Source organism: Siniperca chuatsi, linkage group LG18 (genome assembly GCF_020085105.1).
Source record: "Siniperca chuatsi isolate FFG_IHB_CAS linkage group LG18, ASM2008510v1, whole genome shotgun sequence".
In the NCBI taxonomy this organism is placed as follows: Eukaryota; Metazoa; Chordata; class Actinopteri; order Centrarchiformes; family Sinipercidae; genus Siniperca; species Siniperca chuatsi.
The window spans coordinates 809,085-827,226 of NC_058059.1; the positions used below are offsets into that span (position 1 = coordinate 809,085).

General features: G+C 44.3%; 2 protein-coding genes, 1 long non-coding RNA gene and 3 other non-coding genes across 6 annotated transcripts; all 6 read left to right on the plus strand.

Annotated features, from left to right (window-relative positions):
• The first annotated feature begins 1,090 nt into the window (after positions 1-1,090).
• On the plus strand, positions 1,091-5,310 carry rpl17 (ribosomal protein L17). The gene is made up of 7 exons (XM_044173568.1): positions 1,091-1,148; positions 1,626-1,675; positions 1,864-1,904; positions 3,188-3,322; positions 3,519-3,617; positions 4,785-4,976; positions 5,235-5,310. The coding sequence occupies exons 2-7, from the start codon at positions 1,636-1,638 to the stop codon at positions 5,280-5,282; spliced, it is 555 nt and encodes a 184-aa protein (XP_044029503.1). The 5' UTR covers positions 1,091-1,148; positions 1,626-1,635; the 3' UTR covers positions 5,283-5,310.
• LOC122866196 lies at positions 1,719-1,788 on the plus strand. Its single transcript, XR_006375636.1, has one exon. It is a non-coding gene; the product is annotated as a small nucleolar RNA SNORD58 (small nucleolar RNA).
• Positions 3,378-3,444, plus strand: LOC122866195. Its single transcript, XR_006375635.1, has one exon. It is a non-coding gene; the product is annotated as a small nucleolar RNA SNORD58 (small nucleolar RNA).
• Positions 5,106-5,170, plus strand: LOC122866197. The gene has a single exon (XR_006375637.1). It is a non-coding gene; the product is annotated as a small nucleolar RNA SNORD58 (small nucleolar RNA).
• Positions 5,311-11,978: 6,668 nt separating the features above from the next.
• On the plus strand, positions 11,979-14,612 carry nkx6.1 (NK6 homeobox 1). Its single transcript, XM_044173569.1, has 3 exons — positions 11,979-13,047; positions 13,189-13,361; positions 13,783-14,612. Exons 1-3 carry the CDS (start codon positions 12,480-12,482, stop codon positions 14,026-14,028), a joined length of 987 nt encoding a protein of 328 aa, XP_044029504.1. The 5' UTR covers positions 11,979-12,479; the 3' UTR covers positions 14,029-14,612.
• A 1,768-nt stretch (positions 14,613-16,380) lies between these two features.
• Positions 16,381-17,109, plus strand: LOC122865311. Its single transcript, XR_006375452.1, has 2 exons — positions 16,381-16,769; positions 16,960-17,109. It is a non-coding gene; the product is annotated as an uncharacterized LOC122865311 (long non-coding RNA).
• Positions 17,110-18,142: the final 1,033 nt, after the last annotated feature.

Sequence of the window (18,142 nt, forward strand, 5' to 3'; positions counted from 1 at the left end):
ACAAATTCACATTTACATCTTGTGCTTTTACTGCACTTGGATTATAAGAAGTGTTTATCTGCTATTGATAAGCAGCATAAACACTCTTAATACATGTAGATGTAAGCAGATATAAATATATTTTATTAATGTTTATTAATGTATTTGTCAACAACCGCAGCTTCTCCTGCCAAGCATCCACAACTACAGGCTGCGACCGTATGATTATCATCATTATCGATTAATCTGACGATTCTTTTCTCAATTAATGGATTCATCGTATGTTCTATAAAATGTCAGAAAACATCAAGTCCAAAACCCAAAGACTCAATTTACTGAGACACAACAGAGAAACATTGAGACATTTCGCTGAAACAAGGGAATATTTGGTGTTAGCGCTTGAAAAATTACTTTTTCAATCAATCAGTTATTAAAATTGTTGGTAATTAATTACCTGTTGATCAACTCATCGAATAATTGTTTTAGCTCTAATACATTTACATAATGAATTATTGATAATCTAAATATATAGCCACTTTAAGTATGTTGACTTCTGGTAACTGCACAAATATTATATATAAGGGAGTATATGTATATAATAATATATACACACACCTGGCTCCTCTTTACACCTGTGATCACTCAGTGAACAGTCACAGAGGTGAGGTAAAGGAGAGGTGACAAGTACAAGTAACCCCTCAAAATTATAAAATTATATAAAATAATAATAATAAAATTAAAAAGAAATCAAATACTAAAATTATCGTAAAAATAAAATAAAATTGGAAAAATATTAAATAAAACAGCATCAGGGCCGTCCTCCTCCTGTCCGGCAGGGGGCGCTGAACCTCCTCTCAGGGCCGTCCTCCTCCTGTCCAGCAGAGGGCGCTGAACCTCCTCTCCGGCAGGGGGCGCTGAACCTCCTCTCCGGGCCGTCCTCCTCCTGTCCGGCAGAGGGCGCTAAACCTCCTCTCCGGGCCGTCCTCCTCCTGTCCAGCAGAGGGCGCTGAACCTCCTCTCCGGGCCGTCCTCCTCCTGTCCGGCAGGGGGCGCTGAACCTCCTCTCAGGGCCGTCCTCCTCCTGTCCGGCAGGGGGCGGTAACTCTTACAAGCAGCAGAAGAAGAGGCGCGCTGTCCCGGCTCTTCCTCTTTCCTCCGCGGCCTCAGAGGTAGGAGAACAGTCCCGCATTTGAAGACGAGAATCTGTGTTAAATCTTAACTGAATCGTCGCCATCCTGCTTTTTAAACCGCTGCGTTTTGTTAAACATCGTTAAACACATCAGACGATGATAGATGTTTGTGTTTGGAGCCGTAAAAATCTGTTTTAACTGAGTATTTGTGAGGATGCCGGTCTGTTGGCTAACACATCAGGTTTCCGCCATGTTGGAGGCGTCTGACGATAAAACCGCATGAAATTACTGTGTTTAAATCAACTGCAGCTTAATTTCTCTATATTAGTTGTGTTTCGCGTGTTAAATAATAACTATTGTTTCTAGTTTATTCTCGGTGTCGGCTAGTGGCTGCTTAGTGCCGGAGCTTAAGCTAACCTGAGCTAATGCTAACGCAGCAAACCGAAGTCATGAGGAGCCTTTATTATTATTTTTTTAATCGACAGTGAATTAAATGAAACATGTTTCTCCTTCCAGATATCTGAAAATGGTCCGCTACTCTCTCGACCCCGAGAACCCGACTAAATGTGAGTGAGATGACGGGGTTTGGGTGTTTGACGCCCGGCGTGGTGGCTGTGATGACTGCTTAGGACACCTTTGGATTACACATGAAAATAAATCGATGAAAGAACTGAGCTGCCAGATGTGTGTTTTAAGATGTTCTGTGTAAACGAGCTGGGTTCTGTTGTTTTAACTGTTTTGCGTCTTATTTCAGCATGCAAGTCGAGGGGCTCCAACCTGCGGGTTCACTTCAAGGTAAGATGTGTTTCTGTCTGACTATCTGCAGAAACAGAAAGACTTCAGGTGGAAAAACCAGGCTGTTTGTCTGCGATGTGTTTGAGTTTAAAGCTCCAGCTGCTGTTATAATACTGTTAAACTGAGATGCTTTACACGGCAACGCATTGCTGCCGCTGTGGTGCTAAATATCTGCTTACTCCTGATCAGAAACTTGACTTTAACAAGATCCTTGTCGCGTTTATATTTGTTTTTACACATAACTAGTAAACCCTAACCCTGTTTTCGACTTAACTGAAACTAAAGGTAAAACTACACATGTAGGAGCTGGATCACTCTCTGGTCCCGGGGGTGGGGGGGAAACTTTATAGAGTAGATTAATCAATAAAATCAGAAGGTGAAATGAAAGTTAGTTGCAGCCCTAGTTTAAGATTCTTTTCCCATTATAACTATATTCATGTTATTGAGTAATTAACTCGCGATTCAGTTTTAACAAACGCGTTATAACGTCGTGATAAACATTTACCTTCATGTTGTTAAAGCAGGAAACAGATCCAGTCGACGTCTAAAGACCCTCTTGGATCAGAGTTGTGTAACGTGGCTGTTTAATGTATTGTGGGAGTTTTTATCAGAATCAGAAACACTTTATTGATCCTGAAGGGAAACTTTGTTACAGCAGCTCACTGTCACGTCAGCGCACACAGGAGGAAGTACTAGCAAACAATATGATATAATACACTATAAAACAGGTCAGAAAATAAATGAAGTACGAAGTGGGTTTACGGTTGATGATGATAATACAGTCTTTATATCTTTGTCTGTGTAATCGTGTGGGTTTGGCGTCGGCTTACGTCAGCGACGGTCAACAGCTGGGTCACGTTCTTGTACCAGACCTGCAGATGTTACCTGAAAACAACGGACGCCTTCTACTGAACGCTGCTTCAGTTGTATAGTTTCACATATAGCTTTTACACACAATTATTGGACGAAACATATTTACAACGATACGTAACCGCCTGATATTCTAAAAAATGGTTTTGTTCTAACAACACGATCTGAAGGGAGTTCTAGTTATAGTGGCGGCAGTTAGCTTCCTGCAGCATCTTGTTTCATAGAAAGGTAGAACTGTTGATTTATGCTCGTCAACACGAGTGAGTAAATAAGTAGCTTAAAGGAAACATTTCTCCGACGTTCTGTCAGAAACACGCTGAGCTACTCTGAAGTTGTGATGGAGTTTGTCTGTGAGGAGTTTCTACGACTTTTTGAGTTGTAACCGTTTTGTGGATGCTTGTTTTCATCACCAGAACACCCGTGAGACAGCCCAGGCCATCAAGGGCATGCACATCCGCAAGGCCAACAAGTACCTGAGGGACGTCATCGTCAAGCACCAGTGTGTCCCTTTCCGTCGCTACAACGGAGGCGTTGGAAGGTGTGCCCAGGTGAGCTGAGTTTAAACAGGTTTCACCTGAGAGGAACTGAAGGGAGGCTTAAAAGTTGCTGTGATGACCATCTTAGGACACCTTTGGATTAAAGATGAAACTAATCTTTTAATCTGAGCATCTTTTGTGGATCAGCTAATGTTGGTTAGCTTGGATGGAAGAAGCTCTCCTAAACACTTGTTGTTGTTTTTTTCAGGCCAAACAGTTCGGCTGGACGCAGGGACGCTGGCCCAAGAAGAGCGCAGAGTTCCTCCTGCACATGCTCAAGAACGCCGAGAGCAACGCTGAGCTCAAGGTACGTTACCGATGCCTTCCTGCAGCTGCTCGGTGCTGCGGGAAGCTAAACGGGACCAACTCGTGTGTTTTCATCGAATAACAAGTTAACAGGCAGAGTGAGAGGTCACCTGTCGGTCAGCTGATTCACGTGAAGCAGATCGCAGTGACGATACTTTAAGGCACATTTGTATCAACCATGAAAATACAACATCCCATCTGAGCGATCTGCTCTTCGCTGTGAATTACACTTTTACTGCGGGGACGATGTGGTCGATACTGTAAATACGTTTTACATGCTGCTCGTGTATCGGCGCTGCGTTAGAGTATCGAAGCTGTGGGTGATTGTGTTTTACAGTTAGCAGTTAAAGCCGTCGACTCGGTGACAGCGACCGAACACGTGGCGAGCGTCTGTGCAGCGTCCTGGAGGCTGGAAAGCCGCCGCGCAGGCGTTCTGCTGTTGGAACGGGCAGACTCCGACTCGCGTCGCAGCTCAAATGAATGAAGGACGTTTCACTTGTTGCTGACTGACTTTATCTGTTTTTATGACCATTTTCAATTCGCACATAAAATCTGAACCCCGGCTCGTGTTCTGAGGAGTAAACGTGGCGTTGGACGGAAACAGACTTGGTGAATAAATGATGACGTACATGAAACACGTGAAACAAGCATTCATTTGCATTTTATTTTATTTTTTTGGACCTTTTTCTCGAAGTTGAGTTTAAAACTTGTCCTGAATGTGGGTGGAATCAGTTCGGTCTCCGCTGCTCTGTGGTCAGTTTTAATGCAGCTGAAAGTATTTTTCTGTCGTCGGACAACTGAACCAGCGAAGAGAAGCGACAGCGACGTAATGGCGGCTCATGAATACGGCGCGTTAACCAGGCACTCGCTCCCGGTAAGTCATTATTTTCTGGTCAGGCGTTAAAGTACAGCTGCAGCGGCTCGTTAACGCGTTTAAATGAGCCGCAAACGGGTTTTCGATCTGATCGCTTCTGAAGTCTTTAACAGCCAGCGTTTAGCTTAGCCGGCTCCGGTGGCCGTGCGGCGTTGGGGGGGGTTAGAACGGGTCGTCGGTTTTCTTTGAGGTCAGATGTTTGCTCTGCCCTTCAGAGCGCCGGAGGAACGAACCTGTGAGTTCACAGCTGGTTCAGGTGTTTCTGACCCGTTTGCCGGTTTGATGTGGTTTCAGGGTCTGGACGTGGACTCTCTGGTCATCGAGCACATCCAGGTCAACAAGGCCCCCAAGATGAGGAGACGCACCTACCGCGCCCACGGCCGCATCAACCCCTACATGAGCTCCCCCTGCCACATCGAGATGATCCTGACCGAGAAGGAGCAGATCGTCCCCAAACCCGAGGAGGAGGTCGCCCAGAAGAAAAAGGTACAGAGCCCAGATAACGCAGGGCAAGATGGCCGCCGGTGCGTTCAGACGCGCCGTCAGAGAGGCGAGGGGGAGGAGAACGCGTGTCTGAACGCACCGTGGCGTCCGTCGTCATGTCAGTGCCTGTTGTTGCAGTGATGACTACTTAGGACACCTTTGCATTGACCATGAAAACACTGTATCGTCTGAGCGGCCGAGCTGCAGAGAGGCTCGGCCGCCCGCTGACGGCCGCTTACTAACGCCGCTTGTGTTCCGCAGGTTTCACAGAAGAAGCTGAAGAAGCAGAAGCTCATGGCACGGGAGTAAAGACTAATAAAGATGACAACTCATCACAGTGGCGTCTCTGGCTTCATTTGTCCGACAGACGGGGGTTGAACCTGTGGGGTTTCGTGTGAACGGTGCACGCTGTGATTCACACCGGGCTCCAGACAAACTCTTCACCTGGCCTCGATATGAGTCACCAGTAATGTTATGTGTTATGGTATTGATTACACCTGTGATGTATTAATATGTAGCGCTGGAGCTCAGGTCGCATACTTGATGTACTGCCAGTGAACTAAAGCCAGAGTCCGTTCATTAGGTTCTGGTTTTGTTTTAATCTGAATCTTCAAAATAACTGAAGTTATCAGAAAAATGTAGTGAAGTGAAAAAGGGCAGATATGGAAATACTCAGGTCAAGCACAAGTACCTCAAAACTGCACTCCGGTGCAGTACTTCAGCAGTAGCAGTACTTCAGCAGTAGCAGTACTTCTGCAGTAGCAGTACTTCTGCAGTAGCTGTACTTCGGTGCAGTACTTCTGCTGTACTCCGGTGCAGTACTTCTGCTGTACTCCGGTGCAGTACTTCTGCTGTACTCCGGTGCAGTACTTCTGCTGTAGCAGTACTCCGGTGCAGTACTTCTGCTGTAGCTGTACTCCGGTGCAGTACTTCTGCAGTAGCTGTACTCCGGTGCAGTACTTCTGCTGTACTCCGGTGCAGTACTTCTGCTGTACTCCGGTGCAGTACTTCTGCTGTACTCCGGTGCAGTACTTCTGCTGTACTCCGGTGCAGTACTTCTGCTGTAGCAGTACTCCGGTGCAGTACTTCTGCTGTAGCTGTACTCGTGCAGTACTTCTGCAGTAGCTGTACTCGTGCAGTACTTCTGCTGTACTCCGGTGCAGTACTTCTGCTGTACTCCGGTGCAGTACTTCTGCTGTAGCAGTACTCGGTGCAGTACTCGGTGCAGTACTCGTGCAGTACTCGCAGTACTCCGGTGCAGTACTCCAGCAGTAGCAGTACTCCGGTGCAGTACTCCAGCAGTAGCAGTACTCCGGTGCAGTACTTCTGCAGTAGCAGTACTCCGGTGCAGTACTTCTGCAGTACTCCAGTGCAGTACTTCTGCAGTACTCCGGTGCAGTACTTCTGCAGTAGCAGTACTCCGGTGCAGTACTCCAGCAGTAGCAGTACTCCGGTGCAGTACTCCAGCAGTAGCAGTACTCCGGTGCAGTACTTCTGCAGTAGCAGTACTCCGGTGCAGTACTTCTGCAGTACTCCAGTGCAGTACTTCATCGATGATGATATAAAAATGTGAAACAAGACGATGATTTGACTTTATGTAACTTTGTATGTAAACGTGTCTGAGCCCAAAGTAACGCAGGTGCACCTCTGTAGACCTGGTCTGGGTGCAGCACTGATGGTCTCCACGGGTACCTGGACTTCCTCTGTGGGTTGATGTGTAATTAATGATGTGTAGTTAATGATGTGTATTTGTCAGAAACCAAGTGAAAGAACAAACGTGAATCTGATCCAAAGAGAAGAAGAAAAGCAGATTCAGCTCAAGTTTCCATCTGCAGGTGAACACGAACCAACGTCACAGAGACAAACTGTCACGTTACACCTGCAGAGAGAGTGTGTGTGTGTGTGTGTGTGTGTGTGGAGAGAGATATATATAAATATATCAGAATCAGAAAGACTTTATTGATCCCCGAAGGGAAACTCTTTGTTACAGCAGCTCGCCTTTACGTCAGTCACACAGGAGGAAGTACTAACAAACAATATAATATAATACACTATAATACAGGTCAGAAAATAAATTATCAGGTGGGTATAAGTATAAAATAAGTGTGAAGTACCATAACTATATATACAGATTATATATATATAGATATAGAGAGATATATCTATATATATATATAGATATGCACACACTAACCCTCTAGCAGGATTTGTGGCTGTTTAACAGCTGATACAGTAATACTGTGTACCTGCAGAGTGCACAGTCTCACCTGCGCCCCCCCCCCCTCGGAGCTGAAACACGGCCCTCGTGTGTGTCTGAGTTCAGTCTGGAGGAGCAGGGCCCGTGAGTTCATGGTCTGTGTCAGACAAGGGTCCAGAGGTCTAACAGAGTCCTGGTTTTAAAGCAGAGGAAGGAGAAGAACAGCAGGACTCGTCGAGGTCTCCCTTCACTGACAGGGACTCAGACAGACCAGAGCCCCCCCATCTCAGAGGGAGCCCTGTTCCTGCACTGCGTTCATCCAGGACCTTGAGCTACTAGTACCCTTTCAGATGAAGACCGGAATCCCCCCCCCCCCTCACAGCAGCTCAGTGTCCCGTCTGAAGGCCTGAGTGTAACAGTGCTGCTGTATCCGCAGCGGCCACAGGGGGGCGCCGGTGCACCGCCGTGTGTTCAGTCCGGAGTCTCAGACCCGGACCAGTCTCAGCTCGGCCTGGAGTCTGGCTCCTGTGCCAGGACAGGTGAGCACTGCACAGACACGGGACTTTATGTTTTATTAAATCTAATATCAGATTAGTTCTAAACGAAGCTGAAGCTTGGCGTCAGGAAAAGCAGAGCTGCTGGTTTTGTTTCATCACGTCTGAAAGATTTGATTTATGCAGCTGATCGATTAGCTGCAGCTGATGCTTTTCATTATTGATAAGTGATTATTTGTTTGAATGAATCTCCTTGTTGAGAGCTGACGCCTGCAGAGATTCTGCTGATTTTCATATGGAACAGAATATTTTCCTGACGGTCATTAACCGGTTTCCTGTCTCAGACGCTTCTCGGCGCTTCTGTTCCGCGGTGAGTGCCCTGCTGCCCACCTGTCCGCAGGTGAGTGCCCTGCTGCCCACCTGTCCGCAGGTGAGTGCCCTGCTGCCCACCTGTCCGCACCTGCTGCCCACCTGTCCGCAGGTGAGTGCCCTGCTGCCCACCTGTCCGCAGGTGAGTCAGGTGACTCCAGGCAGTGCTGTACCGGTTTGTGTCACAGCTGCAGAATCAGTCTGTTGGCGCTTTAAAGGATTCTGATTGTTGCGGTCACATTTTCCCTGACGTCAGGCTGTGAGCCTCTGAGCATGTTTACATAATAATAATAATAATAATAATAATAATAATGACAATAACATTAATAATACAAATAATAACAATAACATTATACCAATAATAATAACTAACAATGATGATGACGTCGGGCTGTGAGCCTCTGTGCATGTTTACACAATAATACCAATAACAACAACAACAACAATAATAATAATAATAATATAATAATAACTAACAATGATGATAACTAACAATAACAACAATAGTAGTAATAAAGATGATGACTAACAATAATTCATAATAACAATAATAAAGAGCCAGTAAATGAAATCAGTAATAAATTAGTTGCTGGCTCAGCATATAAACTGCTGGACAGATGTTTCATCAATAATAATAATTAATAATAATTAATAATGATGATAATAATAATCAATAAAGAGCCAGTAAATGAAATCAGTAAAACTAAACTGCTGACTGGATGTTTCATCAATAATAATAACAGTAATAATAATGATATAATAATTAATAATAATAATGAATAAAGAGCGAGTAAATGACATCAGAAATAAATTAGGAAAAAGTAATACTGTAGTGTAATATCTGAGCAACTGTACTTTCCACGAGTAGATTTATACTTCTTGTATTTACTACAGTACTTTGTTTAATCCCGCGGAGAAACACAGACACTCAGAGAGGCAGATGGAAAATAACACATCTATAAATATTGTTGGTCATCGATCTGTTGAAGCAGCAACATGATGATTCTTTGTTTTCTGCTTTGATGATGATCAGCTGATGCTGCATTCAAGGTCGGATTATCGTGTAGTTTAAAAAAAACACAACAACAAATAAGCGATCTGCCCGAAACAACCGCACATTCTTTTCAACAGTAAGTGAATATTTCATTAATACAAAATCACAAATGGAATCATCTTTAAACGGCCTGGCTGTCCCCCTGCTGCCAGAGTGAAACGCTTCTTACAGACAGAGACGTCTGTCCGACTCCCCGAACCTGCAGGTCGTCCAACACTCACAGGGCAGTTTGACTCAAAGCCACAAAACAGTCAGTAAATCCAGGCTGAAGCAGGACTAACAGGGTCCACAGAGGGTCCACGGACATGGACCCCCCCTCTGCTGCTGCTGAGGATGTGAAGCGATGCACCTGAATATATATATACATATATATACAGCATACACCTGAATATACATACAGCATACACCTGAATATATTATATATATACACAACATACACCTGAAGATACAGCATACACCTGAATGAATATATATATATAGCATACCCCTGAATATAAATATATACAACATACATCCTACGAGTACTCCTCGTCGGTTCCAGCCGGAGCTGTGCCTCCCTGGAGGTTACCTGGTTAACCTGCGGGAGGAGCAGCAGCCCCCCGTCCCTTCCTCTCTGCTCTCCTGCAGCATTTCCACAGCGGCCGCTAGCCGAGCTAGCACGACCGCTAGCGAGCTAATCTGCTAGCATGTTTACTGCCGGCTGTTACGATGTTAGCTAACAGACCATACGGTTGTTTTCTAAGTTTTTATTTAAAAAAGGTATATTGGACATATTTAGCAGGAACTGAATTTAGAAAATGACGTTTGTTTTACTAATGAAAAATGAATGTTGGTGAGGTTTGCCTCTTCATTATCTGATACTTGTGATGTTTCATGACGCTGAGGCAGTTTCTTATTGTTCAGACTGGATGTTAGCTGGAGGGAGGTTAGCTGCCGGCCTGATTCTCTCGGGGTCAAGTTTTTATGTTTCATGGTTCAAATCACGATTCGTCAAAACTTAATGACACGCAGCTTCACTGAGGTTTTACTCTTTTATTTGACTAATTTTTCAAGATGTGTTCAGTTCTTCAAAGAACAAAGCTACTGAAGCTAAAGCTGCTGAAGCTACTGAAGCTAAAGCTACTGAAGCTAAAGCTGCTGAAGCTACTGAAGCTAAACCTACTGAAGCTGCTAAAGCTACTAAAGCTACAGCTGCTGAAGCTACTGAAGCCTAAGCTACTGAAGCTGCTAAAGCTACTGAAGCTACTGAAGCCTAAGCTACTGAAGCTGCTGAAGCTACTGAAGCTGCTGAAGCTACTGAAGCTACTGAAGCTGCTAAAGCTACTGAAGCTACTGAAGCCTAAGCTACTGAAGCTACTGAAGCTACTGAAGCTAAAGCTGCTGAAGCTACTGAAGCTGCTGAAGCTACTGAAGCTACTGAAGCCTAAGCTACTGAAGCTGCTGAAGCTGCTGAAGCTACTGAAGCTGCTGAAGCTACTGAAGCTAAAGCTGCTGAAGCTACTGAAGCTGCTGAAGCTACTGAAGCTACTGAAGCCTAAGCTACTGAAGCTGCTGAAGCTGCTGAAGCTACTGAAGCTGCTGAAGCTACTGAAGCTAAAGCTGCTGAAGCTACTGAAGCTAAAGCTACTGAAGCTGCTAAAGCTACTGAAGCTACTGAAGCCTAAGCTACTGAAGCTGCTAAAGCTACTGAAGCTACTGAAGCCTAAGCTACTGAAGCTGCTAAAGCTACTAAAGCTACAGCTGCTGAAGCTACTGAAGCTGCTAAAGCTACTGAAGCTACTGAAGCCTAAGCTACTGAAGCTGCTAAAGCTACTGAAGCTACTGAAGCCTAAGCTACTGAAGCTGCTAAAGCTACTGAAGCTACTGAAGCCTAAGCTACTGAAGCTGCTAAAGCTACTAAAGCTACAGCTGCTGAAGCTACTGAAGCCTAAGCTACTGAAGCTGCTAAAGCTACTGAAGCTACTGAAGCCCAAGCTACTGAAGCTGCTGAAGCTACTGAAGCTGCTGAAGCTACTGAAGCTAAAGCTGCTGAAGCTACTGAAGCTAAAGCTACTGAAGCTGCTAAAGCTACTGAAGCTACTGAAGCCTAAGCTACTGAAGCTGCTGAAGCTACTGAAGCTAAAGCTGCTGAAGCTACTGAAGCTAAAGCTACTGAAGCTGCTGAAGCTACTGAAGCTACTGAAGCCTAAGCTACTGAAGCTGCTGAAGCTGCTGAAGCTACTGAAGCTACTGAAGCTAAAGCTACTGAAGCTGCTGAAGCTACTGAAGCTAAAGCTACTGAAGCTAAAGCTACTGAAGCTAATGCTGCTGAAAGCAGCCTTTGAGGCCTTCGCTGTCACCTTGCAGCTCATCTTCCTTTCATCAGTTTCTCAGATTTATGCACTTGTTCAGGCAAATATAATTTAATAGAAATATAATAAAATCTAATATTATATAATAATTTTCTTTTGACACTAAAAATGTGACATTTTTAAATTCTAGAAAGAAATTCACTTCAGCTTCTTCTAACCCAATAAAATAAACTCGTGTAAAATTAGTTTAAAAGAAGTTTTCTATCAGAGTTTCGTTGATGTGTACAAATGAATGAAAGAGCTGAAATCCCATTTTGATAAATAGTTTGTTTTGCAGGTTGAATGTTGGTGAAGAATAAAGTGAAGCCTCATTTCTAATGAATTTCTTTAGAATGTAGAAATATTGAAGTTGTTTATTAAGTTGTTTGTTTTAGGCCTCAGACCTTTAAAATTACCTTTAATAATGCTCGATGCACCTGGTGATTTATTCTTTAAACTGTTCGATCTGTAGATGAACATATGTGTTAGAATAACATTTGATATCGATAACAGGAGCTCCGCATCGCTGATCCTCCTTTTACAAACTGAATATTAAATATTATTTCTCGTCTGATGGTGTCTCATCCAGCAAATCAGAGCCGAGCCGCTGAGCCAATCGGGAGGCCCTCCTAAATCCAGACGGCCCTACGTCAGCACCAGGTCACCCAATCGGGACAGAGACACCCCCTCTGCTCCCCGTTTCCTCCTCTCAAAGTTTGGACTTTGGAGCTAATAGACAGCAGGAGCAGATGATCATGTTTTATTATCTCTCAGAACTTCTTGAACTCAGCAGAGAAAGTGTCTTTTTGTCGTCCTGGTCTGGGAGTGGACCTGGATCCGGGTCTGTCTGCGGGGGAGACTGACTTCTTTCTGGTGCTTTTCTTGCAAGTTGAAGATTTTGGGATTTCGCAGTCGTGCCGAGCCTGAGATGGGCTTTGGATGTGACTCCAGAGAAGAGCGGCTTCTTGTTTAGTAGCAGTCCGGACTGTGTCAGGTGCAGCAGGGCCCTAAAGACCCAGAGACCCCTGCTGCAGTCCTCCCGGATCCTCCAGAGAAGTGGTAATGTTAGCGGTGGGTCAGATGGACGGGTCCCGACAGAGCGCCTTCCTCCTCAGCACCCCCCCTTTAGCAGCTCTGCACAGCATGACCGAGATGAAGACCCCGCTGTACCCGGCTTACCCGCTCTCCTCCACCGGCCCCAACTCCTCTACCTCACCGGCCACCACGTCTCCCAACCCGGGCGGCATGGCCGTGTCCTCCCCTGGGATCAAAAGCTCCACGGGGCTGTCCTCGGGGCTCGGCTCCCCGCAGCTGTGCTCCTCCGCCACCCCTCACGGAATAAACGACATCCTCAGCCGGCCCGCCGCCTCCTCCGCCGGCGCTACGGTCGCCGTGGCCGCCGCCGCCGCCGCCGCCTCCTCCTCGGCGGGGATTCTGTCAGGGCTGCCCCGGTTCAGCAGCCTCAGCCCCCCGCCGCCTCCCGGACTTTACTTCAGCCCCAGCGCCGCGGCGGTGGCGGTGGCCCGGTACCCGAAGCCCCTGGCGGACCTCCCGGGCAGGACGCCGATCTTCTGGCCGGGGGTCATGCAGAGCCCGCACTGGAGGGACGCCAGATTTGCGTGTTCCCCCCGTAAGTGCGCGCGGTGCCCCCGGTGCTTTGTCCCGTCAGAAGAATAAAATAATATTATTAGTTCGTCCTGTTGGTCCGTGAAGTGTGTGTGTGTGTGTGTGTGTGTGTGATGTGTAACCCCGCGCTGTGTTTTCATTCCAGATCATAACTCCGTGCTGCTGGACAAGGACGGCAAGAGAAAGCACACGCGGCCCACCTTCTCCGGACAGCAGATCTTTGCGCTGGAAAAGACTTTTGAACAGACCAAATACCTGGCGGGGCCGGAGCGCGCGCGGCTGGCCTACTCCCTGGGAATGACCGAGAGCCAGGTCAAGGTACCGCGGAGCGCCTCCTTTCAATTACACACTCATTTAATGAATTAAAAATCTCATTTTCAGGTGAAACGTTTTGGGAAATATTTGGTTCGTGTTTTAGTCTAAATTTACGTTTTTTTCGTTTCTGCTAAAATGTCACTGAATGCAGGAGGCCTTTCTATCATTTGAACACGAGCTTCATTTAATCCCCATAATGCATCGTGTTTATTTCTTTTCATATATATATATATATATATATATATATTTTCATATTTTTACATCAAAGCTTAATTTGTGGTTGTGTTCACGCTAAATAGTTTAATAATAATTATCCGTGCGTTGTTGGGATGAAAGCCTGAACCCTGACTTGCAGCCGCCCCTGTGCGTTCACGCTGCGCAGAAACGTGAGAAAGCTGAGCGGACTTCTGTGTGTGTTGCTCAGGTCTGGTTCCAGAACAGGAGGACCAAGTGGAGGAAAAAGCACGCGGCGGAGATGGCCACCGCCAAGAAGAAGCAGGACTCGGAGACGGAGCGGCTGAAGGGAACCTCGGACAACGAGGACGAAGACGACGATTACAACAAACCTCTGGACCCGAACTCGGACGACGAGAAGATCACGCAGCTGCTGAAGAAGCACAAACCGGGCTCCGCGCTGCTGCTGCACACGTCGGAGAACGACAGCTCGTAAAGCGGCCTGCTGCTTCCTGTGGGACGTGACACGGACCCCCGGAGGACTTTCCTCCAGAACAAATGCTCTTTGTGGTTTTGTTTTCGTGTGTTTTTTCTGCACGCGGATGGAGGCCGCCGGTCCGGACGCAGAGGAGCTGGGCGGACATTTCATGGCCCCGGCCCCGGCCCCGGACCCGGCCCCGGACCCGGACCCGGCGCAGCGGACGGTGCTTAACTTGTAAATAGCAGCGTGAGTGTCCGATAGAAATGATCTGCTGTGAATAATTTATGTGTTTTTGTACAGACGCACTGATCGCAGATCAGCTCAACACGTTTATTTGGTTTTGGATTTCAGTCACAAAATAACCACAAGTCCTCCTCCTGCGGGCCCGCGAGGGCCTCCCGACACACCAGCCTCTAGTTAGGAGGAGGCCCTGAACGCACCACACGCACCTGTACAGACACGCAGACCGGCAGAAACATTTCCTCACGCGCATTTTTATTTATAGGAGTTTGGTTTTAAGCTGTGGCTGGCGCCTGCGCAGTTGTGTATCATAGCAGGTTAATGTAATGCACTTTTATTTAATAAAAACTCAAATGTTTGCTTGTTGTTTCCCCCCGATAAATGGTCATTAATGCAGGTGTTTAATTAATTAATTATTAATTAATAACGGGATTTATTCACGAATTAATGACGGACAAAGCAGCCAATATTTCATCTGCATGATCGATATTCATTATTTACTTTCTGTTTCCACGCGCTGCTGCGATCGAATATTCTACAGGCAGAGCAGTTATTATTGTTCTAATAATAATAATAATAATAATAATACCAACAATAATAATAATTACTATTGTTATTATTGTAAAAATAATAATAACAATAATTATTATTATCATCATTATTATATTGTTATTATTATTATTGCAATCATTATTATTATCATTATTGATGTTATTATTCATTTTGTTGTTACATTATTATTATTGTTCTTCTTATTGTTATAATAATAATAATAATGATAATAATAGTAATTATTATAATTACTAGTATTGTTAGTATTATTATTGTTGTTGTTGTTAGTATTATTATAATAATAATACTAATAATAATAATACTAATAATAATAATAATAATTATTATTATTATTAGTATTATTATTATTGTTAGTATTATTATTATAATTATTATTGTTAGTATTATTATTATAATTATAATTATTATTGTTAGTATTGTTATAATTATAATTATTATTGTTAGTATTATTATTATTATTATAATTATTATTGTTAGTATTATAATTATAATTATTATTGTTAGTATTATTATTATTATAATTATTATTGTTAGTATTATTATTATTACAGGGCTTCCTGCCGGTCGCTTCTGTGGCCTTTGCTTGTGTTTGATTTGATTTTCAGCGCGTTCCGTTTTTAGGGATAAATTCAAACTTTCAAACATTTTTCAGACGATTTTGACGAAAAGAGAAACATCATTAAAAAAAAACAAGTAAATTAAGAAACGAGCGCAGTTGGATGAACTGGATCTGAAATGTTGAAATGTTGAAATGTTGAAATGTTGCACCGGAGGAGCAGAAGTTCCCGCCTGGCGTCCAGCTGATCCGGAGCTGGAGGTCACGCGCCTCAGTCTTTCATTCAAAAAGTGTTGGAGAACGAAAAAACAAATGATCAAAGCGAGAGGAGGTGAAGCTGTCCGGCTCCTCTCCGCCGCTCGTGCCCGAGTCTGGGCCTTTGATCACCGGGAGGGCTCGCGGCGGGCTGAGCCCTCGTGCTCCTGTCCTTATAGTCTCTCAGCCCGCGTGCAGTCTTTTCCTCTGGCCTCGTTAGAGAGCAGAGCACCGACGAGTCATCACACCGGACAGGACGTGTTTCCTGTCTGTTACATCAACAGATAAATATACATACATACATATATATATATATATATATATATATATATATATATATATATATATATATATATATATATATATATATATATATATATATATACATATGTATATATATATATATATATATATATATATGTATATATATATATATATATATATATATATATATATATATATATATATATACATACATATGTATATATAAATATATATATATATATGTATGTATATATATATATATATATATATATATATATATATATATATATTTTTTATATGTGTACATATCTATATCTATATATATATATATATATATCTATATATATATATATATATATCTATATATATCTATATATATATATATATACATATATAATATGTATATGTGTGTATGCATATTTATTTATTTAGTCATTCTCAGACAGCTACAGGCTTCTGCAACAGAAACTCCAATAACAGAAATCCACATGAACGTATTTGGGAGGTTTAGTGCTGTAAAAAGTCCCGCAAGCATTAATCACAGATATTATTATTGTTATTTATTATTATTATTATTATTATTATTATTATTATGAAAACACATTTTACTGAACCAGGCTGGACCCAAACACACGTAATGCGTCACCAGTTTAAAATCAGGATCCGGGCCGCTGAGGATCCCTGTGCTGACGGTCGGGTGTGAGGCCGGTCTTGTTGGTGTCACAGTGGAGAAGCGGTTCTTCCTGAAGTCCAGTCCGTCAGCACCGGCTGATCCGAATGATCGATTCCGCTGAACAGAAGTTAAACTGCCACGCGGGACTCAAACTATGGCGCTGCAGCTTGTTGGCGAGCGTTTCTCTGCACGGCTGTAAGGATCATTATTATCATTAATTATTATCCTTATTGTTAATATTATTGTTTAAAACATGAAGTTGTTTTTGTGTGTTGCTGACGTCTGAGCTCAAACTCTTCTTCACTGGAAACAATTCCTGTAGAAACACTGAGGTTGGGATTTTCTGTGGTTTCTACCTCAAACTGATTTTAAATGATTCTTTCAGACCAGAGGAGCTCAGACCCCGTCCCCCACCTGGCCCCTGAGACTTATTCTGTGGCCCCCCAGGCTGGGAGCCTCTGTCCCCCATGAGGGTCTGGGGCAAAAAAAAAAAAAACCTGCTGCAATAAAACCCCAAATAAATTACTGAAATTCAGAATCGGCCTCATTTCAAATCTACTGAGACCAAAAAACCAAAAAACGACCTTAAAAAGCGCGTCATATATAATAGAGCTGACACCATATGTTGATTAATCGATTAGCTGATTGACAGAAAATTAATTTGCAACTATTTTCATAATTAATTGTTTCAGTCAAAATGTATTTTATTTTTTTTTAACCTGGTTCCAGATTTTTATTAGTGATACACCTGCAGACGTCACGCTGCACTCTGGGAGGATCGAACCCGAGTCATGGTTTAGTTTTAGTTTCTTTGACAGAATGAGCGCGAGGTCACACACCTGCAGCACCTGCTGGAGACGCGTCTCCACTGGGCTGCAGTGACATCATCAAACCCAGACAGCAAATAGCTTATCAGCTCGTCAGTGTAATAAAACAACAATGACTCCAAATCAGAACATCAGGAAATAAAATGATCTCTCTCAGACTGTGGCGGTGACGTGTCTCCCGGTTGAACCGGCCCCGGTCACCGGTCTGAGGCCGCGGACCCTCGGGGGGCTCTGCGGTCACAGGTGGTCTGACCCACGCGGACTTGTTTAATCATTGGCAGGTTAATCGATAATGAAAATAAATTTGTAATTTGCGTGTAAGAATAGATTTCAAACTCCCAGATCCACAGAAGCATGACAGAGGAGATGCTGAGGGGGGGCGGGACCCCTTTACTTACACAGGTGCAGGTACAGGTTCAGGTGCAGCAGGTGCAGGTACAGGTACAGGTGCAGGTTCAGGTGCAGCAGGTGCAGGTACAGGTTCAGGTGCAGGTTCAGGTACAGGTGCAGGTACAGGTTCAGGTGCAGGTACAGGTGCAGATTCAGGTGCAGGTGCAGCAGGTTCAGGTACAGGTTCAGGTGCAGGTTCAGGTGCAGCAGGTGCAGGTACAGGTTCAGGTGCAGGTACAGGTACAGGTTCAGGCACAGGTGCAGCAGGTTCAGGTACAGGTTCAGGTGCAGGTTCAGGTACAGGTGCAGGTACAGGTTCAGGTGCAGGTACAGGTGCAGATTCAGGTGCAG